This window comes from Bufo bufo, chromosome 9, assembly GCF_905171765.1.
Source record: "Bufo bufo chromosome 9, aBufBuf1.1, whole genome shotgun sequence".
NCBI lineage: Eukaryota > Metazoa > Chordata > Amphibia > Anura > Bufonidae > Bufo > Bufo bufo.
The window spans coordinates 152,264,038-152,287,475 of record NC_053397.1 but is presented as its reverse complement, the minus strand read 5'-3'; the positions used below and the strand labels follow the sequence as shown (position 1 = coordinate 152,287,475).

Genomic DNA, 23,438 nt, shown 5'->3' with positions numbered 1-23,438 from the left:
AAACTTATATAATGGAGGTATTGAGTTTTTGGACCTGAATGTAATTATAGAGGGGGGAAAACTTATTATGTAACACCTTCCATAAAGAAGTAGCAAAAAATGGATTCATATTCTATAATAGCTGTCATTTGCCAAGATGGTTATTGAACATCCCATACGGCCAATTTAGACGAATTAAACGTAATTGTTAGAGTTGAGCGGACACCTGGATGTTCAGGTTCAGCAGGTTCGGCCGAACTTGAAAAAAAAGTTCGGGTCCGGGACCCGACTTGACCCGAACTTGACCCCGAACCCCATTTAAAATCAATGGGGACCTGAACTTTTGGGCACTAAAATGGCTCTAAAATAGTCCTGGAAAGAGCTACAGGGCTGCAAAAGGCATCAAAATGTGCTTAAGAGCATGACAACTGTTCTGCAAACAAATGTGTATAGGGAAATGACTTAAAATTACATAAAATACAGAAAAATTAAAAATAACAATCTGGATCTAGGAGTAGGAGGTTAAGGAGGCGGTGGATGGGTGGAAGTGGCGGTGTAGGTTGACGTGGCGGTGTAGGTGGAAGCGGTGGTGAAGGAGGAATAGGTAGCCAACACTGATTTGTGTTATTTTTTATTTTTAAATTGGGGTATCCCCCAAAATATTGGGACATATAACAAAATAAAACAAAGAATAAGTGCACTTGAGTACAAGGTACGGACAAGTCCTGTGGGATCCATGCCTGGTTCATTTTAATAAACGTAAGCTTGTCCACTTTGGCTGCAGCCTGTGATAGTGCTCTCTGCCATGCTAAACACACGTTCACACTATACACTGGCTGCAGGGCAGGTCAGCACCTCCAAGGCTGACAAAGCTTTTCCACATTTTGGCCATGCTAACCCTGCCTTCTCAGGTTCTGGCGGTGCCCCAGCTGCGTTGACGACCTCTTCCTCCTCCTCTGCCTTCGCCTTGTGCTTCCACTGTGCCCCCGCTGTCAGGTGGGAATGCTATCATCAGCGTGCGCTTGTAGTCGCGCATCTTCCGATCAGTAACAGATGTTTTCACAAAATTTTGTTCCCTGTCAGCAATGCAGAGCAGGGGTTCATTAACGGGAAAAGGGGGTTCATATCACCCAGCAATAGAACAGAGGATTTTGAGAGATTTAGGCCCATGTCACCCAGGCACAGCAGGGGTTCATTCACAGCAAAAGGGGGTTCATGTCACCCAGCAATACAACAGACGATTTAAAGAGATTTAGGCCCCTGTCACCCAGGCACAGCAGGGGTTCATTTACGGCAAAAGGGGGTTCTTGTCACCCAGCAATAGAACAGAGGATTTTGAGAGATTTAGGCCCCTGTCACCCAGGCACAGCAGGGGTTCATTCACGGCAAAAGGGGGTTCATGTCACCCAGCAATACAACAGACGATTTTGAGAGATTTATGCCCCTGTCACCCAGGCACAGCAGGGGTTCATTCACGGCAAAAGGGGGTTCTTGTCACCCAGCAATACAACAGAGGATTTTGAGAGATTTATGCCCCTGTCACCCAGGCACAGCAGTGGTTCATTCACGGCAAAAGGGGGTTCATGTCACCCAGCAATACAACAGAGGATTTTGAGAGATTTAGGCCCCTGTCACCCAGGCACAGCAGGGGTTCATTCACGGCAAAAGGGGGTTCATGTCACCCAGCAATAGAACAGAGGATTTTGAGAGATGTAGGCCCCTGTCACCCAGGCACAGCAGGGGTTCATTCACGGCAAAAGGGGGTTCATGTCACCCAGCAATACAACAGAGGATTTTGAGAGATGTAGGCCCCCGTCGCCCAGGCACAACAGGGGTTCATTCACGGCAAAAAGGGGTTCTTGTCACCCAGCAATAGAACAGAGGATTTTGAGAGATTTAGGCCCCTGTCACCCAGGCACTGCAGGAGTTCATTCACGGCAAAAGGGGGTTCATGTCACCCAGCAATACAACAGACTATTTTGAGAGATTTAGGCCCCTGTCACCCAGGCACAGCAGGGGTTCATTCACGGAAAAAGGGGGTTCATGTCACCCAGCAATAGAACAGAGGATTTTGAGAGATTTAGACCCCTGTCAGCAATGCAGAGCAGGGGTTCATATACGACAAAAGGGGGTTCATGTCACCCAGCAATACAACAGAGGATTTTGAGAGATTTAGGCCCCTGTCACCCAGGCACAGCAGGGGTTGGTATAAGCCAAAAAATGGTAAAATGTCACCCGACAATTGCAAATAAGAATTTTTTCAATTTAGGGCACTATAATTGGCACTTTTTTTTTAAATTAAAGTGGCTCTAAAATAGTCCTTGAAAAGGCTAGAGGGATGTAAAAGGCAGTAAAATGCACTTAAGAGCATGGCAACTTCTCTGCAAACAAATGTGGATAGGGAAATAACTTAAAATGAAATAAAATATTAAAAAATTACAAATTATTAACCTGCAACTCAGAGAAGGAGGTGGATATGGAGTCGGAGTTTGAGGAGGCGGTTAATGTGGTGTTGTAGGTGGAGGAAGCAATGGAGGAGGAGGAGGAGGTAGCCAACAATGTTTATTTTTTATTGGGGTAAGCCCCCAAAATATTGGGACAAATAAAAAAAAAAGAAAACAAAGAATCATTGCACTTGACTTGAGTACAAGAATGTATGTTTGATGGTGGTATAAATGTCTATTCTGCACAAGGTACAGACAAGTTTTGTGGGTTCCAAGCCTGGTTCATTTTAATGAACGTGAGCTTGTCCACGTTGGCTGTGGACAGGCGGCTGCGTCTGTCTGTAATGACGCCTCCTGCCGTGCTAAATACACGTTCAGAGAGTACACTGGCTGCAGGGCAGGCCAGCACCTCCAAGGCATACAGGGCAAGCTCTGGCCATGTGGACAATTTGGAGACCCAGAAGTTGAATGGGGCAGAACCATCAGTCAGTACGTGTAGTCGTGTGCACAGGTACTGTTCCACCATGTTGTTCAAATGCCTCCTGGTAACACGCTCCATATCAGCAGTTGTGGCCGGTTGTTGCAGTGAGATGACAAAGGTTTTCCACATGTCGGCCATGCTAACCCTGCCTTCTGAGGTGCAGGCGCTGACACAGCTGCGTTGGCGACCTCTTCCTCCTTGTCTTTGTAACGGGGATCCAGCAGGGTGGCCACCCAGTAGTCAGCACACGTTAAAATGTGGGCAACTCTGCAGTCGTTGCGCAGGCACTGCAGCATGTAGTCGCTCACGCACCAGTTATGGGCCCGAGCTGCGTTGGTTGCCACCCCGCTGTGAACATGCTTTATCCCCATCCTCCTCCTCCCCGTCCTCCAGTAGTGGGCCCTGGCTGGCCAAATTTGTACCTGGCCTCTGCTGTTGCAAAAATCCTCTTTCTGAACCACTTCTAAAAGACTGGCCTGAAAGTGTTAGAGATGACCCCTCTTTCTCCTCCTCATCCTGGGCCACATCCTCTTCCATCATCGCCCTAAGTGTTTTCTCAAGGAGACATAGAAGTGGTATTGTAACGCTGATAACGGCGTCATCGCCACTGGCCATGTTGGTGGAGTACTCGAAACAGCGCAACAGGGCACACAGGTCTCGCATGGAGGCCCAGTCATTGGTGGTGAAGTGGTGCTGTTCCGCAGTGCGACTCACCCGTGCGTGCTGCAGCTGAAACTCCACTATGGCCTGCTGCTGCTCGCATAGTCTCTCCAGCATGTGCAAGGTGGAGTTCCACCTGGTGGGCACGACGCATACGAGGCGGTGAGCGGGAAGGCCGAAGTTACGCTGTAGAGCAGACAGCCGAGCGGCAACAGATGGCCCGCACTTTATGCAGCAGCTCAGACATGTCGGGGTAGTTGTGAATGAATTTCTGCACCACCAAATTCAGCACATGCGCCAGGCATGTGTAGAAGAGGAGGAGGAAGCCGAGTAGGAAGAGGAGGCAACAGGAGGCAAAGAATGATGCCCTGTGATCCTTGGCGGCGGAAGGATGTGCGCCAAACAGCTCTCCGCCTGGGGCCCAGCCGTCACTACATTTACCCAGTGTGCAGTTAGGGAGATATAGCGTCCCTGGCCGTTCTTACTGGTCCACGTATCTGTGGTTAGGTGGACCTTGCCACAGATGGCGTTGCGTAGTGCACACTTGATTTTATCCGATACTTGGTTGTGCAGGGAGGGCACGGCTCTCCTGGAGAAGTAGTGGTGGCTGGGAACGACGTACTGTGGGACAGCAAGCGACATGAGCTGTTTGAAGCTGTCCGTCTCCACCAGCCTGAATGACAGCATTTCAAAGGCCAGCAGTTTAGAACTGCTGGCATTCATGGCCAGGGATCGAGGGTGGCTAGGTGGGAATTTATGCTTTCTCTCAAAGGTTTGTGAGATGGAGAGCTGAACGCTTCCGTGTGCCATTGTGGAGATGCTTGGTGACGGAGGTGGTGTTGTTGGTGGCACATCCTCTGTTTGCTGGGCGGCAGGTGCCAACGTTCCTCCAGAGGCGAAGGAAGAGGCCGAGGCAGCAGCAGAAGAGGGAGCAGGAGGGGCCTGAGCCCTTTCTTGGTTTTGAAGGTGCTTACTCCACTGCAGCCCGTGTCTCGCATGTAGATGCCTGGTCATGCAGGTTGTGCTAAGGTTCAGAACGTTAATGCCTCGCTTCAGGCTCTGATGGCACAGCGTGCAAACCACTCGGGTCTTGTCGTCAGCACATTGTGTGAAGAAGTGCCATGCCAGGGAACTCCTTGAAGCTGCCTTTGGTGTGCTCGGTCCCTGGTGACGGTGGCCAGTAGCAGGCGAAATGCTCTGCTTTTGCACCCTGCTCCCGCTTTTGCTACGCTGTTGGCTCGGTCTCACTACTGCCTCTTCCTCCGAACTCTGAAAGTCAGTGGCACGACCTTCATTCCATGTTGGGTCTAGGACCTCATCGTCCCCTGCATTGTCGTCCACCCAGTCTTCCTCCCTGACCTCCTTTTCGGTCTGCACACTGCAGAAAGACGCAGAAGTTGGCACCTGTGTTTCGTCATCATCAGAGACGTGCTGAGGTGGTATTCCCATGTCCTCATCAGGAAACATAAGTGGTTTTGCGTCAGTGCATTCTATGTCTTCCACCCCTGGGGAAGGGCTAGGTGGATGCCCTTGGGAAACCCTGCCAGCAGAGTCTTCAAACAGCATAAGAGACTGCTGCATGACTTGAGGCTCAGACAGGTTCCCCGATATGCACGGGGGTGATGTGACAGACTGATGGGCATGGGTTTCAGGTGCCACCTGTGCGCTTTCTGCAGAAGACTGTGTGGGAGATAATGTGAACGTGCTGGATCCACTGTCGGCCACCCAATTGACTAGAGCCTGTACTTGCTCAGGCCTTACCATCCTTAGAACGGCATTAGGCCCGACCAAATATCGCTGTAGATTCTGGCGGCTACTGGGACCTGAGGTAGCAGGTTCAGTAGGACGTGTAGCTGTGGCAGAACGGCCACGTCCTCTCCCTGCAACAGAGGCTCCACCAACACCACCACCACGACCATGACAGCGTCCCTTATTAGATGTTTTCCTCATAGTTAGCGTTTACAAAGCAAAGTAAAAAGTGGTTAAGTCTGTTAAAAATAATTAACCGGCAATAAAAACCCTGATGTAGGGTATTGCACTCAAATTTTTTTTTTTAACTCTATATGACAGCGGTATTTGTGGCCTAAATGTGACACTCACTTATGCACGTCTTATCCCAGATGTGCAGTATATCAGAGGCTTTTTTCACCCCAGTATGCCAAAGCCGTATTTATGGCTTAAATGTGACAGTCACTTATGCACGTGTAATCCCAGATGTGCAGTATATTAGAGCCTTTTTTATCCCAGTAACCAAAAAGCCGTATTTCTGGCCTAAATGTGACAGTCACTTATGCTTGTCTAATCCCAGATGTGCAGTATATTAGATAGTTTTTTTCACCCTAACAAAAAAGCTGTATTTCTGTCCTAAATGTGACAGTCACTTATGCACGTGTAATCCCAGATGTGCAGTATATTAGAGGGTTTTTTCACCCTAACCAAAAAGCTGTATTTCTGTCCTAAATGTGACAGTCACTTATGCTTGTCTAATCCCAGATGTGCAGTATATTAGAGGGTTTTTTCACCCTAACCCAAAAGCTGTATTTCTGTCCTAAATGTGACAGTCACTTATGCTTGTCTAATCCCAGATGTGCAGTATATTAGAGGTTTTTTTCACCCTAACCAAAAAGCTGTATTTCTGTCCTAAATGTGACAGTCACTTATGCTTGTCTAATCCCAGATGTGCAGTATATTAGAGGGTTTTTTCACCCTATCCAAAAAACTGTATTTCTGTCCTAAATGTGACAGTCACTTATGCTTGTCTAATCCCAGATGTGCAGTATATCAGAGGCTTTTTTCACCCCAGTATGCCAAAGCTGTATTTCTGGACTTGCAGACATGCAGATAGCCTGTACTGGTGCACTATCGTTGCATAAAATGGCTGCCGATCATATATTGATATTGACTAACTGAAGAAAAAAAAGTTCGTTTTCAGCAGTAGTTGGCTCAGTGCAGGCTTAAAACAATTGTGCACTGCACCCACAAAACACTTTTGCTGTAGATCGCTGAGTACAAAAAACAGTTCTTGATAAGATTTCTCCCTGATCTCTCCCTCACAGCAGCTGCAGCCTCTCCCTACACTAATCCGTGCAGAGTGACGGACGGCGCTACGTGACTCCAGCTTAAATAGAGGCTGGGTCACATGCTGCAGTTGGCCAATCACAGTCATGCCAATAGTAGGCATGCCTGTGATGGCCTTTTGGGGCAAGTAGTATGACGCTTGTTGATTGGCTGCTGTGCATCCTTTCAAAAAGCGCCATAAAAATCGCCAAACACCGAACCCGAACTTTTACGTAAATGTTCAGGTTCGGGTCCGGGTGCTGAAAACCCTAAATTTCGGTACGAACCCGAACTGTACAGTTCGGGTTCGCTCAACTCTAGTAATTGTACGACAAATGAGAAATTCGAGGAGGAGGCATTAAAAATGCAAGAACAATTTCTAGAAAAAAAGTATCCACCTAATTTGGTAAATGCAGCACTTGATAAAGTGCGTAAACTAGAAAGACAATCCTTTTTTGAGAAACCTATTAGTGGACAAACTCTGGAAGAAGAAGTACTCAGAATAATTTTACCTTACAGTGTCCAACATCGTAAAGTATAACAAATAATAAGAAGACACTGGCACTACTTACAAAAAGATAAACAAATAGGCCCTATGATCCCAGCAACCCCACAAATTAGTTACAAAAAAGCTGTGAATTTGGGATTATAGATAGCTCCCTCAATTAAAAAGAAACAATCAACTAAAATCTCGGTACACAAAATGTTGGGTATAAGTGGATTTTATAGATGTGAAGCTTGTATGGGCTGTAGATTCACCACTTTTGAGAAAAAAACTACTGAAATAACGTCACCTCCTAGCTCCCACAAATTAAAAATAAGGGACTATCTCACCTGCAATACCGTGAGTGTGATATACGTTATAAAATGTCCATGTGGGAAATTGTATGTAGGAAGGACTAAGAGAATGTTTAAGAAAAGAATTGCAGAACATTTAAACAAGATCAAAAAGGGTTATGTCAACCACGCACTATCGAGACACTTTAACCACCTCAGCTCCCCTAGCTTAAACACCCTTAATGACCAGACCACTTTTTGCACTACACTACTTTCACCGTTTATTGCTCGGTCATGCAACTTACCACCCAAATTAATTTTACCTCCTTTTCTTCTCACTAATAGAGCTTTCATTTGGTGGTATTTCATTGCTGCTGACATTTTTACATTTTTTGTTATTAATCGAAATTTAATGAAATTTTTGCAAAAAAATGACATTTTTCACTTTCAGTTGTAAATTTTTTTTTAAAAAACGACATCTATATATACACTTTTCTCTAAATTTATTGTTCTACATGTCTTTGATAAAAAAAAAAATGTTTGGGTAAAAAAATAATGGTTTGGGTAAAAGTTATAGCGTTTACAAACTATGGTACAAAAATGTGAATTTCCACTTTTTGAAGCAGCTCTGACTTTCTGAGCACCTGTCATGTTTCCTGAGGTTCTACAATGCCCAGACAGTAGAAAAACACCACAAATAACCCCATTTCGAAAAGTAGACACCCTAAGGTATTCGCTGATGGGCATAGTGAGTTCATAGAACTTTTTATTTTTTGTCACAAGTTAGCGGAAAATGATGATTTTCTTTTTTTCCTTACAAAGTCTCATATTCCACTAACTTGTGACAAAAAAAAAAAAAATTCCATGAACTCACGATGCCCATCACGAAATACCTTGGGGTGTCTTCTTTCCAAAATAGGGTCACTTGTGGGGTAGTTATACTGCCCTGGCATTTTAGGGGCCCTAATGTGTGGGAAGTAGTTTGAAATCAAAATGTGTAAAAAATGCCCTGTGAAATCCTAAAGGTGCTCTTTGGAATGTGGGACCCTTTGCCCACCTAGGCTGCAAAAAAGTGTCACACATGTGGTATCGCCGTACTCAGGAGAAGTTGGGCAATGTGTTTTGGGGTGTCATTTTACATATACCCATGCTGGGTGAGATAAATATCTCTGTCAAATGCCAACTTTGTATAAAAAAAATGGGAAAAGTTGTCTTTTGACGAGATATTTCTCTCACCCAGCATGGGTATATTTAAAATGACACCCCAAAACACATTGCCCAACTTCTCCTGAGTACGGCGATACCACATGTGTGACACTTTTTTTCAGCCTAGGTGGGCAAAGGGTCCCACATTCCAAAGAGCACCTTTCAGATTTCACAGGGCATTTTTTACACATTTTGATTTCAAACTACTTCTCACACATTAGGGCCACTAAAATGCCAGGGCAGTATAACTACCCCACAAGTGACCCCATTTTGGAAAGAAGACACCCCAAGGTATTTCGTGATGGGCATAGTGAGTTCATAAAAATTTTATTTTTTGTCACAAGTTAGTGGAATATGAGACTTTGTAAGAAAAAAATAATTAAAAAAAATCATCATTTTCCGCTAACTTGTGCCAAAAAATAAAACATTCTAGGAACTCGCCATGCCCCTCACGGAATACCTTGGGGTGTCTTCTTTCCAAAATGGGGTCACTTGTGGGGTAGTTATACTGCCCTGGCATTTTAGGGGCTCACTACACTGGTGGTTGGGGACACGAACCTCCTGGATACAGGAGGTTCTCGATGATCTCTTCCTGAAATTTGAGGAAGGATCCTGTTCTCCCAGCCTTACTGTAGAGAACAAAACTATTATATGCAGCCAATTGAATCAAATATACAGACACCTTCTTATACCAGCGTCTGGTGTGTCGGGAAACTAAATAAGGAGCCAACATCTGGTCATTGAAGTCCACCCCTCCCATAAGCGAATTATAGTCGGGGACTAAGAGGGGATTTTCAATGACACTGGTTGCCCGTTCTATTTGTATTGTCGTGTCTGCGTGAATGGAGGAGAGCATGTAAATGTCACGCTTGTCTCTCCATTTCACCGCGAGCAGTTCTTCGTTACACAAGGCAGCCCTCTCCCCCCTTGCAAGACGGGTGGTAACGAGCCGTTGGGGGAAGCACCGGCGACTAGGTCGCATGGTGCCACACCAGCCAATCTGTTCTAGGAACAAATGCCTGAAGAGGGGCACACTTGTGTAAAAATTGTCCACATAAAGATGGTACCCCTTGCCAAATAAGGGTGACACCAAGTCCTAGACTGTCTTCCCACTGCTCCCCAGGTAGTCAGGGCAACCGACCGGCTCCAGGGTCTGATCTTTGCCCTCATAGATCCAAAATTTGTGGGTATAGCCTGTGGCCCTTTCACAGAGCTTATACAATTTGACCCCATACCAGGCGCGCTTGCTTGGGATGTATTGTTTGAAGCCAAGGCGCCCGGTAAAATGTATAAGGGACTCGTCTACGCAGATGTTTTGCTCAGGGGTATACAAATCTGCAAATTTGTTGTTGAAGTGGTCTATGAGGGGCCGAATTTTGTGGAGCCGGTCAAAAGCTGGGTGGCCTCTGGGATGAGAGGTGCTGTTGTCGATAAAAAGTGCAGGAAACGCAGGATCAAATCGTGCCCTGGACATGGCAGCAGAGAACATGGGAATGTGATGAATTGGGTTCGTGGACCAATATGACCGCAATTCATGCTTTTTGGTTAGACCCATGTTGAGGAGAAGGCCCAGAATTTTTTTTAATTCGGAAACTTGGACGGGTTTCCACCGGAAAGGTTGGGCATAATAGCTTCCCGGGTTGGCGGCTATAAATTGAGTGGCATACCGATTTGTTTCTGCCACGACTATGTCCAAGAGCTTCGCAGTCAAGAACAGCTCAAAAAATCCCAGTGCCGAACCGATCTGAGCTGTCTCAACCCGAACTCCAGACTGGGCGGTGAAAGGGGGAACTAATGGTGCGGCTGAAGTTGGGGACTGCCAATCAGGGTTTGCCAGCACCTCAGGGACTCTAGGGGCTCTACGGGCCTGTCTGTGCGGTGGCTGCGACGGGGTAACTATTGCACGTGCCACCGTACCAGCTTCAACTGCCCTTCTGGTGCTCGCCACTTTGCCATGTTGTATGGCAGTGCTGGTACTAGGTCCAGGGAGGGCTGCGCTGCTGGTGTATGCCTCACCACGTAATCCGACAGCGCCAGCCCCACTCTGCTGCCCTTGAAGCAGATCCTGCGCAACCTGTGGTTTAGCAACACGGGGCCGGGTACGCCTGGTGCTATCATGGACCTCAACCTCCTCGTCCGAACTTTGGGTCAGACTGCCACTGCTTTCTACAGGTTCATATTCTGACCCGCTGGATTCGTCAGATGAGGGTTCCCATTCCTCATCCGACTGGGTCAGAAGCCTGTAGGCCTCTTCAGAAGAATACCCCTTGTTTGCCATTTGGACTACTAAATTTAGGGGGTATTCCCTGAGACTACCCAAGAAAAAAAGCAAGCCTGTCTTACAAATGGGAGGCTAGCGAAGTACCGGAGGCCGCTGCGATTGGTAAAAAATATCAAAACAGATTATTTTTTATCGCCGCAGCGCTTGTAAAGTGATTGTGCAGTGATCAAAAAAAATAATTTTTTTTGTCACTGCGGCGGGGCGGGCGTGGGTGAACGCACGTGTGGGCGACCGATCAGGCCTGATCGGGCAAACACTGCGTTTTGGGTGGAGGGCGAACTAAGGTGACACTAATACTATTATAGATCTGACTGTGATCAGTTTTGATCACTTACAGATACTATAAAAGTACAAATGCTGATTAGCGATACGCTAATCAGCGAATCAGTGACTGCGGTGCGGTGGGCTGGGCGCTAAACGATCGCTAACTACCTAACCAAGGGGCCTAAACTATCCCTAAAACCTAACAGTGTTTACCAGTGAAAAAAAAAGTGACGGTTTACACTGATCACTTTTTTCCCTTTCACTAGGTGATTGACAGGGGCGATCAAGGGGTTAATTGGGGTGATGGGGGGTGATCTGGGGGCTAAGTGTGCTGTTTGGTGTACTCACTGTGAACTGTGCTTCTCTGCTGGAACCAACCGACCAAAAGGACCAGCAGAGGAGCAGAGAAGCCATTTAACACCTTATATTTATAAATATAAGGTGTTATATGGCTTGTGATTCTTTTTTTTGAAAATCAGCAGCCTGCCAGCGACGATCATTGGCTGGCAGGCTGGTGATGTAATACCCCTCTAACCGGAGGCGGTTAAGGAACACCATAACCAACAAACAAAGGGGTTAAGCTTTGCAGCCATAGAAAAGGTAGAGATGGACTGGAGAGGCGGTGATCATATTGCAAAGATGTCCCGTATAGAATCTAGACAAATCTTTGAAATGAATACCCTTATCCCGCAGGGTTAAAATGCCGAAATAGAATTATTCGGGTTCCTTTAGAGGTTATTGGGATGAGTGCTTTCCGCCGACGCGGGGTCGGATGGTATATTTCACGTACGTCTGAACTCGCCTTAGCGGTCAGCACTCACCCCTCTCTCTACAAATATGGACGAATGAAATAAATCCAAAAGAAACAACATAAGGGCCATATCGTCTAGATTACCTACGTGATTACCTATTAACTCTTTACCTAAAGGTTGTCGAAGATTTTAAATGTTCTCGGTATGTTATATAATTATCTTAGAGAATATTGGATCCCACTTATAGTTACATCCCAATAATGGATCTTTTATCTATTGCATTTTTTATTTTGGGATCTATTGATATGAAGATTGCAATATAATAGTTTAGGAACCATATAAATTACATTATGCACCTGGATCCGATAATTAGAGGAAGATACAATGGATAATAGAATTTTAACCTCAAATACACTAACTCACAAATGAGGTAGTGAATATTCCTTTAACCCAGTTATACAATGGGGGAATCTAGCAGCTTTTATATAAAAAACGCAATGGATGCGGAAAAATCGCATAGAAAACGCATATAAAACGCATGCGATTTTTTATGTCTATTTTATTATTTTTAGCTTGACTATACTATGTTTTTATTTAGTATGTTTCTACAATATTCATTTTTGATGGTCGTTATTTGTTTTAATGTGAAGAATAATGCAATCCGAAACAATAGGGTGAGAGTTGGAACAAATATATCTAAGGGGGAAAATCCTAAAAAACTCCAATGCTTTGCGATTAACAATGGAATATAGGAAGTGAGGTATAAAAGGACGTCTCATTTAGAAGCCAAGTTACCACTGAGGAAGAAGTCAGATAATTTACAAGACTTCGAAACGCGTCTGGGTGGAACTTTGGCTTCGGGATATCTATTCCAAGTATGCGCTGGAGAAAAAGATACAAAAAATAACATTTAATCAGCTGATACAACATCCATAATTTGAAATCCCCGCTTAGCCGGCAAGCAGGGAAAAAGGACTCTCAGTTGGTCGACTCTCATCACGTGATCGATTGAAGGCGGAGTCGAAAACACGAGGGACGCCGAATGTGGATCGAAAAACTGTTCACACTGAACTAGAGGTGATACTCAACAAGAAAGGCTGGAAACGAGGACAAGCGAAAAGACCCACACTGATATTGAGTGTGCTCACGCTTTACACATAAATACCTCGCAGAGAACCAACTGAACAGTGAGTACCTCTGAAATCAAATCGTGTGGTATCGAATATACACATATCAAATATACGCATACTGCTACACTGACTCGATTATTTAAATTCGAGAAAGAAAGCAAATATACGCATACTGCTACACTGACTCGATTATCTAAATTCGAGAAAGAAAGCCAGTGTTTTATCGATTGGAAAAATACATTGACTCGATTATCTAAATTCGAGAAAGAAAACCAGTGTTGTATCGATTGAAAAAAAACACAATAAGGAGAAGTGTCCATATGAATTATTGACCCCAATAGTTTATGGAGTACTTAGTGGACTAAAGCACTATATGAACTGTTTGCTCTATTCCATCATATTGAAAATTCATTGGATTAAAGTGCAATAATGGATTAAGATACCTCCAATTAGATATCAAATTATATTGTGTGTAATTATTGCAATATATATCTATTTTTATTTTCTGTATTTTAACAATTTTTATTGCTGTGATTTATTTCTACTTTTATTGCTGTGATCTATTTTAATTATTTTAGTGAATAAAACCCTATCTTTTGCTGCATCACCCCAGATGTCCGAGTGCCTATCCATTCACAATTTTTCTGCTATTTAATTTTGGTGACTGTGAGGGCAGTAAGTCACGATATCTAATAAGATATCTCCAATTAGATATCAATAAGATACCTCCAATTAGATATCAAATTATATTGTGTGTAATTATTGCAATATATATCTATTTTTATTTTCTGTATTTTAACAATTTTTATTGCTGTGATTTATTTCTACTTTTATTGCTGTGATCTATTTTAATTATTTTAGTGAATAAAACCCTATCTTTTGCTGCATCACCCCAGATGTCCGAGTGCCTATCCATTCACAATTTTTCTGCTATTTAATTTTGGTGACTGTGAGGGCAGTAAGTCACGATACGAGCACCGGTACCATCCACTTGGAGGTAGAGCCACCTTAAGACTAATTGATCCATGTACTAGTTTAGTAGCTCTTCTCTGAACTCTCTCCTAAGTATAATATCCTTCTGGAGATATGGTCTCCAGTACTGAGCACAATACTCCAAATAAGGTCTCACTAGTGCTCTGTAGAGTGGCATGAGCACCTCCCTCTTTCTACTGGTAATGCCTCTCCCTATACACCCAAGCATTCTGCTAGCATTTCCTGCTGCTCTATGACATTGTCTGCCTACCATTAAGTCATCTGAAATAATGACCCCTAAATCCCTTTCCTCAGATACTGAGGTTAGGACTGTATCACTGATTTTATATTCTGCTCTTGGGATTTTACGCCCCAGGTGCATTATCTTGCACTTATCAACATTAAATTTTAGTTGCCAGATTTTTGACCATTCCTCTAGTTTTCCTAAATCCTTTTCCTTTTGGTGTATCCCTCCAGGAACATCAACCCTGTTACAAATCTTTGTGTCATCAGCAAAAAGACACACCTTACCATCGAGGCCTTCTGCAAATAGGTGAAGATGCCACCCCTTGGACCTGCTACTATCTAAAGAACGGGCCCTGGTGGGAATAGAGAATATACCTTGCATGCATGGATCTCTCCATGCACTGCTATAGGTATTCCAAAAGTAGCCAAGTATAATTAATTTAAAAAAGCCAAAAATTACAGTGTGTTCCAAGAGGGGTGTAAGAAAGGACACCTAGCCCGATAAACCAGAACTGTGTATAATTCTTTTTTCAATGTACCATAATTCACTTGAATTAATTTTCATTGATGTACTCTACACAATTTATACCTCCTACCATATATCACCAGAGTAAGCCCCAAATGCCATTGCCTCATGTCACACCTTTCCTTCTGAGTTCTTCTATGCGCTGAGCAGATAACAGCTACAAAAAATGTGTGAAAAAAATAAACCAATGTACTCATCTCGTTGATCCCCCACTGCTACTCTTTCAACGGTACACAGGCCCCAGCTGCACTTCACTTCCTGCTCCAGTTCTTAACATGTCAGTAAATGGCTGGTACTGCCGCTTACCCAATCAATGGCTGAGATGGGCCATTGCTGCAGTCAGTGATTGGCTGAACATCAATCCCAGCTTTTCCTGCCTTGTTGAGAACAGGTGAAGAAAGTAGAAAACAGCGGAGACCTGCGCACTGTCAGAAGGGCAGCGGTCGGGATTAGCAAGGTGAGTTTAAGTTGGTTTATTTTTTTAACCAATTGCAGTTAATAAGGCAACATGTTTAATGTGCTGGAATGCCCCTTTAACTTTGGGATGATACCTGTGGGGTCAAAATTATTCATATACCCCTAGATCAGGGGTGGGGAACCTTTTTGCTGCCGAGGGCTATTTGGATATTTGTAACATCGTTCGGGGACCATACAAAATTCTCAACTTAAAAATTTGACTGCTATATTTGGTCAAACATCTAAGTGACTTAGGGTTAAGTTAAATTGAAAAAAATCTAGAGCGCTGTATTTTTGCAGCACAAAATGGCGCCTGCACTATATATTACAAATAGTACAGGTGCCATTTTGACCACATATAGCAGTCTAATTTTTAAGTTGAGAATGTTATACATTTAGTTCTTTATTTGACATTAATGGCAGCCAAGCTAAACCCAGGGGGGTTCAGAGAGGGATTCACCCAGCTTTCACTGTCCCTGCCACTGTCCCTGCCTCTTTCTTTGCAACTGTCCCTGCCTTTGTCCCTTTATTAGCCTCAGATCTGCCCCCCACCTCCATCAGCCTCAAATCAGCCTCCTATCAGACCCCCCCAGCCTACATCATCCTCAGACCCTCCCCCAGCCTTAGATCAGACACCCAGCCTCAGATCACACCCCCATCAGACCTCCCAACCTCAGATCAGACCCCCATCAGACCCTCCTTAGCCTCAGATAAGCCCCATCAGACCCCCCAGCCTTAGATCAGACCCTCATCAGACCCCCCAGCCTCAGATCAGATCGCAAAGCCTCAGATCAGACCCCCATCCTCATATCAGATCCCCCAGCCTCAGATCAGACCCCCCAGCCTCAGATCAGACCCCCGGCCTCAGATCAGACCCTCAATAGGCCCCCTAGCCTCAGATCAGACCCTCAATAGGCCCCCAGCCTCAAATCAGACCTCTATCAGAGCCCCAGCCTCAGATCAGCCCCCATCAGACTCCCCCAGCCTCAGATCAGCCCCCATCAGACTCCCCCAGCCTCAGATCAGCCCCATCAGACCCCCAAAGCCTCAGATCATCCCCCATCAGACCCCCGATGAGCCCCCATCAGACCCTCCCTACCCTCTATTAGCCTCAGATCAGCCCCAATCAGACCTCAGATCAGAAATTTTAAATAAATAAAAAAACAAACTTACCTCTCTAGCTCTGGATGGCGCTGCCACAATATGTTCTGGCAGGGGGCCAGGGGCCACATCAAATGGACCCGCAGGCCGCAAATCGGCCCACGGACCGGAGGTTCCCCACCACTACCCTAGATGAATTCCTTAAGATGTGTGGTTTAAAAAATGGGGTCACTTCTAAGGGGTTTCACCTGTACGGGTACCTCAGAAGCTGAGCCAATGCAACATGGCAACCAAAAACCATTCCAGTAAAATCTTCGCTTTAAAAACCAGGTAGCACTACTTCCCCTCTGAAGCCTGCTGTGTGCCCAAGCAGCAGTTTGCAATAACATACTGTATATAGTATTGCCATACTTTGGAGAAATTTCGTTACATATTGTGGGCTGCATTTTCTCCTATTATACTGTATGAAAATCAGAATATATATGCACTAAAACTACATATTATTGAAGAAATGTAATTTTTAAATTCCACAGCCCTTTTCTAATAAATTCTAAGAAACACCTGTGAGGTCAAAATTGTCACAACTCCCAAAGATGAATTCCTTGAGGGGTGTAGTTTACAAAAAATGAGGTTTGTTGGTGGGTTTTTCTTATATTTTGGCACCTCAAGGCCTCTACAAATCTGAAATACCTAAAAAATATCTTAATAAAACACAGGTCCGATGAAGAGGCCTAAGTAGTCTCTAAAACTTGCTATTTTGTTCTCATCTATACAGTTAGCCATTAAGCCTGTTAGCCAGGGATCAACAACTGAGGACTCTCGATTTTTTACTTCTTTATCTACTACTGCCTAACATGGTACACAGTGTTTAGTTTTAAAATGGTCACCCTGGAGCAAGGTCCCGACAAGTCGCTCAAATGTTTTTGGTTACGTGAGTTTTTTTAAACTTGATGTGGCGGATCACATATCACTAGGTAGCTCCTGTCTTATAGCAAATGAGGATAAAAACAAAGAAACCTCTTATCTTATTAATTTTTTAAAGTTTGTTACAGCACCTTCACTAATGCAAATCCTTATTCCCTTTGTGACCAGCCTGTTTTGGGCCTCAGTGACCAAGCAATTTTTTCCATTTTTTTTTGTCATCACATTCCAAGAGCTATAACTTTTTTTTCAGTCAGTGCGTCCATATGAGGGCTTGTTTTTTGTAGGACAATATGTAGTTTTTAATGCACCATTTGGGGTACACATAACTTATTGATTAACTTTTATCATTTCTTTCTGGAGGTGAATGGAATAAAACAACAATACCATTATTGACTTCTTAGGGCTCATGCACACGACCGTATGCCCTCGGAGACATACGGTCCGTGAGCGGGCCATATGTCCTGGAGCGGCATACATCATGCACACGGGGGCGCACAGCATCATAGGTTACTATGATGCTGTGTGCATCGGGCCGCCCGCGGGGCTATTGTCCCGCACTCATAATTTCATATGAGTGCGGGACAATAGTCCTGCAGGCAGCCCGATGCGCACAGCATCATAGTAACCTATGGTGCTGTGCATTTCCGTGCGCACGATATATGCCACTCTGGGACATATGGCCCGCTCACGGACCGTATGTCTCGGAGGGCATACGGTTGTGTGAATGAGCCCTTATGTTGTAAATTTTGACATGTTCACTTTGCAGAATAAATAATATGATCACTTTATTCTCTGGGTCAGTTCAATCCTAATGACACCAAATACATATGGGGTCATTTATCAAATGGATGTAAAGTAGAACTGGCTTAGTTGTCCATACCAACCAATCAGATTCCACCTTTCATTTTTGACAGCTCCTTTGAAAAATGAAAGGTAGAGTCAGATTGGTTCCTATGGGCAACTAAGCCAGTTCTACTTTAAACCAGTTTGATAAATGACCCTAATAGTTTTTAGGTTTTTCTGCTTTTGCTCATTTAAAACCCTTTAAAAAAATGTTTTTGCATCGCCACATCCCAAGACCAATAACTTTTTTATTTCTATGGAGCTGTGTATGGGCTTAATTCTTGTGGGATGACTTGTAGTTTTCATTAGTGACATTTTGAGGTACGTATGATTTTTTTGATATTTTTCTTTTGCAGGAGAAGCAAAAAACAGCAATTCTGACATTTTGTTACTGTGTTCACCATGCGGGATAAAGTACATGATAATTGTACTGTTCAGGTTGTTAGAGATGCAGCAATACTAAATATGTGGAGAATATATATTTTTTTCTAACTTAGATTTTAACTTGTGTAGTACAGTGTATTATGCTGTCGATAGTATACAACAGGCATAGACAGAGGGCAGACCTGAGGCCTTCAACGTACCCATACATTTTGTGTAGACATCGCGCCCCCCCATGATCCTATTCCTGGTGGTGCTGATGGCTGACAAAGGGAGCTCCCTCCCACTGAAGCCACTTAGGTGCCGCAGTTGCTATTAATATGATATATTTTCTGCAGGACTTCTAGGAATGGTGGCACACATGATGTACACTCAGGTTTTCCAAGCCACTGTGAGCCTTGGACCAGAGGACTGGAGACCACATTCATGGGATTACGGTTGGGCATTTTAGTAAGTTTATCTATTATTTGTTCATCAAAAGTACAGAAAAATATTAATTTCTAGTTAATTTTAAGAGTAGGCTTTTCTTTACTGAAGAAAAATCTATCTTCTCTATTTTAGCACTGCATGGGCATCTTTCACCTGCTGTATGGCTTCTGCTGTCACAACTCTCAACACTTACACCAAAACTGTTCTGGAATTCCGAAGAAATCAGAAAGCTTTTCAGCAAAGCTTGAAGGAGCAAACCTGCTTTCTCAACCACAAAGGAATGAATTTTTATAGAGACAAACCTATTCACTCTGTGTCAGAAAGTGTGGACTTCTACACAGAACTTCAAAAGAAAATCCTTCTACGCGACCATTCAATGGATCTTGAGGATGTGGAAGAATCCATGGAGGAGGAACATTGCTAGACAATTAGAATATGGAACTTTTTTTTAAACTTTTGAAATTCTAAGCAATGGATTTGGTATGTGGACAGACTGGAATAAAAATTAATTATCTACAACCACAGCATTTAGCATCCAGCAGAGCTGGACATTACACATCTATTTAATATTGCATGTATTCTCCACCAACCAGCCATGTTTTTCTTCAAAACACTTACCATATATTAAGTAGCTGTGAGTATGGATAATGCTATGAATAATGCTGTTCTAACCCTTTTTATGTAGAACAGTTTGTCATCATTTAGAACAGTTTCTGGCATAAATGATGATAAATGTGCCCAGGCTGATAGTTTTGCCCATACACTAAGAAACTGGCAAGGGTGGTATGAAAACACCAATTGTGACTAGATTCAGTCGCAATGGCGTTTAGAAGTCACGAAACCGGGTTTTGCAACTTTTTAACACAAAAAAACAGGTGTAGGGAGATAATGAATCCATCCCTTAATAAAGGGTTTTTGTTAAATTAGAAAAGATGCCTGCTTTCTTTGTTCCAGAAGCAATATCTGTCCATGGGCTGTGACTCAAATAGATAGGACTGAACTGCTATACCTGAAACAACCCATGCACAGAAATGGCTCTGTTTCTGGGAAGAAATTGTGATTCTCAGTACGAAGTACAGATGCAGTACAGCTATAATTAGTGATCTGTGATTATGTACTATGTGGACACATTGGGGGATATTTATCAAACTGGTGTAAAGTACAACTGGCTTAGTGGCCCATAGCAATGTATCAGATTCCACCTCTCATTTTTCACAGCTCCTTTGGAAAATGGAAGGTGGAATCTGATTGGTTGCAATGGGCAACTAAGCCAGTTCTACTTTACACCAGTTTGATAAAGCTCTCCCATTATATACCTACAGAAGCTTTTATGGCATCCCATTCAAAATCCATAGGCATAAATATGGAGTTGGCCCCAGTTTTGTGCTAAAACAGCTTCCACTGGAGTGTGTTTGTGGGAGTTTTGCCTATTCATCCAGAAGAGCATTTGTGTCTGGGTGTCAGTCTCCATTGTAGTTCATCTAAAAGGTGTTTGTTGAGGATGAGGTCAGGGCTTTGTGTGTTTTTCCACATCAAACTCACCCAACAATACCTTTATGGACCTTGCTTTGTGCATTGGGGCACAGTCACCTTGGAACAGAAAAGGTTCTACCCAAACTGTTCCTACAAAGTTGGAAGCACACAATTGTCCAAAATATGCAGAATTAAAATTTTCCTTCACTGGAACTAAGGGTTCTAGACCAACCCCTGAAGAAAAAAGCCATAGCATTATCTCTCCTACACTAGACTTTACAGTTGGCACCATGCAGTCAGGCAGGTAATGTTCTCCAAGCATTCACCAAACCCAGACTCGTCAAGACTGCTAGCTAGACAAGCATGATTTGTCACTCCACAGAACATGTTTCCACTGCTCCAGAGTCCAGTGGCGGTGTGCTTTACACCACTCCATCTAATGCTTGGCATTGTGCTTGGTGATGTAAGGCTAGCATGCAGCTGCTAAGAAATAGAAATATATGCCATGAAGCTCCCAGTGCACTGTTTTGTGCTGATGTCAATGCCAGAGGAGGTTTTGAGCTCTGCAGTTATTGAGTGAGCAGAACATTGGTGATTTTTTTGCACTAAAGCCCCTTGCAGCTGAGCGTGTCCGGATTATGTCTGGATGTATTGCGGATGTGTTCAGTGAAAACTGCACTATTTTGCAAACAAAGCCATTCAGTTTTGTTTGCGATCGCGTTCAGTTGTTCAGTTTTTATCGCGCAGGTGCAATGCGATTTACTGCATTTTGCACGCGAGTGATAAAAAACGGAATGTTTACAAACAACATCTCTTAGCAACCATCCGTGAAAATCGCATCGCATCGCATCCACACTTGGTTGCGGATGCGATTTTCACGCAGCCCTATTCACTTCTATGGGGCCAGCGTTGCGTGAAAATTGCAGAATATAGAACAGGCTGCTATTTTCACACAATGCAAATGTGACCGCACATGTACACAGACCCGTTGAAATTAATGGGTCCGGATTCCATGTGGGCGCAATGTGTACGCATCCCGCGCGGAATACTCGCTCGTGTGAAAGGGGCCTTAGTGCCTCAGCACTCGGTGATCCCACACTTGCACTGTAATTTAACGAAGTCTGCAACTGTTTCCACTTTGCAATAATACCACTCTGAGTTGATTGTGAAATATATAGGGAGGACGAAATTTCAGAAACTGACTTGTTGTAACGGTGACATCCTATTACAGGACCACGCTACAATTCACTAAGCTCTTTGGAATGACCCATCCTTTCACAAATGTTTGTAAGGGCAGACTGTATGGCTAGGGGCTGTGGCACTAAATGAAACACCTGCATTCTATGGTTAAGAGCTGTCTCTCAATACTTTTGTCCATATAGTATATATTCAAAGCCTACTACAGAAATCAGATAGGCAGGTCTCCATCTTGCTGGTTTTCTTCTGTGTACTATTCTAAAGTAGTGCTTATGCATCGTTTTTTAGCTTTGGTTTATTATTTCCTATTATTTATTTAGTGCTAACATATTCCACAGAAATGTACAAGGATTTGCACATACCAGTCCCTTTGTTAAATCAGGCTCAAAATCTAATATCCACACACTATGGCTAAATTCCTAGGAAGCCCATGAAGGATCTATTCACATTGGGGCCCCATCAATATCTTTGGCATATGTGCTTTCCCAGCATGTACACCTAGTGGACACTGCAAATGCACTGTGAATAGAACCTTAACGACTAGCATATTGTGAAGCGAGTGAGGGGAGTAGATTGTGTAGGCTTAGCAATGTGATAACTTGATACAGTATGTTTTCATAGTTCTTATGTCTAAGGTAATGTTTATCCCACCAAAGTCTTTTATTGTTAAATTTAGAACAAGTGCTGATGGCAGATCATGCTTTTGGATGTGTCTATACATTGTAGCCACTAAACAGTGGCAGGTAACTTGAGCAGGTTAATTCTCCACCCTGTCCAGCACACGTTGATGACATGCTAACCTTGACTGCATAATCTCCAATAAACAAATCAAGGCCTTATCTGTAATCCTGGGATTAGGCGTTCCCTTAAAAAAAACTGTAGGGAAATTAGTTATGAAAAAGGGATTCAAACCACTAAATGAAAGATAAAGATTAAAGGGGAGGATCTGGAAGGATTCCAATAATCCACTTTCTTTCCTACTCTGTTGCTATGACCTAGCAATTGGTATGATCACAGTCAGACTGGTCAAACTGGATCCGGTTATACTTCATTTGCAATTATTCTAGATTTACAGTACAGACCAAAAGTTTGGACACACCTTCTCATTCAAATAGTTTTCTTTATTTTCATGACTATGAAGGCATCAAAACTATGAATTAACACATGTTGAATTATATACATAACAAACAAGTGTGAAACAACTGAAAATATGTCATATTCTAGGTTCTTCAAAGTAGCCACCTTTTGCTTTGATCACTGCTTTGCATACTCTTGGCATTCTCTTGATGAGCTTCAAGAGGTAGTCCCCTGAAATGGTCTTCCAACAGTCTTGAAGGAGTTCCCAGAGATGCTTAGCACTTGTTGGCCCTTTTGCCTTCACTCTGCGGTCCAGCTCACCCCAAACCATCTCGATTGGGTTCAGGTCCGGTGACTGTGGAGGCCAGGTCATCTGGCGCAGCACCCCATCACTCTCCTTCATGGTCAAATAGCCCTTACTTTCAAAGTTTTCCCAATTTTTCGACTGACTGACTGACCTACATTTCTTAAAGTAATGATGGCCACTCGTTTTTCTTTACTTAGCTGCTTTTTTCTTGCCATAATACAAATTCTAACAGTCTATTCAGTAGGACTATCAGCTGTGTATCCACCTGACTTCTCCTCAACGCAACTGATGGTCCCAACCCCATTTATAAGGCAAAAAATACCACTTATTAAACCTGACAGGGCACACCTGTGAAGTGAAAACCATTTCAGGGGACTACCTCTTGAAGCTCATCAAGAGAATACCAAGAGTGTGCAAAGCAGTAATCAAAGCAAAAGGTGGCTACTTTGAAGGACCTAGAATATGACATATTTTC

The 23,438-nt window shown here is 43.6% G+C and overlaps 1 protein-coding gene across 1 annotated transcript in view; it reads left to right on the top strand.

The window, feature by feature from the left end:
- GSG1 (germ cell associated 1) overlaps nt 1-19,548 on the top strand; it is a 41,234-nt gene extending 21,686 nt beyond the window's left edge. The window contains exons 4-5 of the mRNA XM_040407440.1: nt 18,819-18,930; nt 19,042-19,548. Of these exons, the coding sequence (XP_040263374.1) occupies nt 18,819-18,930; nt 19,042-19,333 (404 nt within the window). The 3' untranslated portion in view covers nt 19,334-19,548. The remainder of the gene's footprint in view (nt 1-18,818; nt 18,931-19,041) is intronic.
- The last annotated feature ends 3,890 nt before the right edge of the window (nt 19,549-23,438 follow it).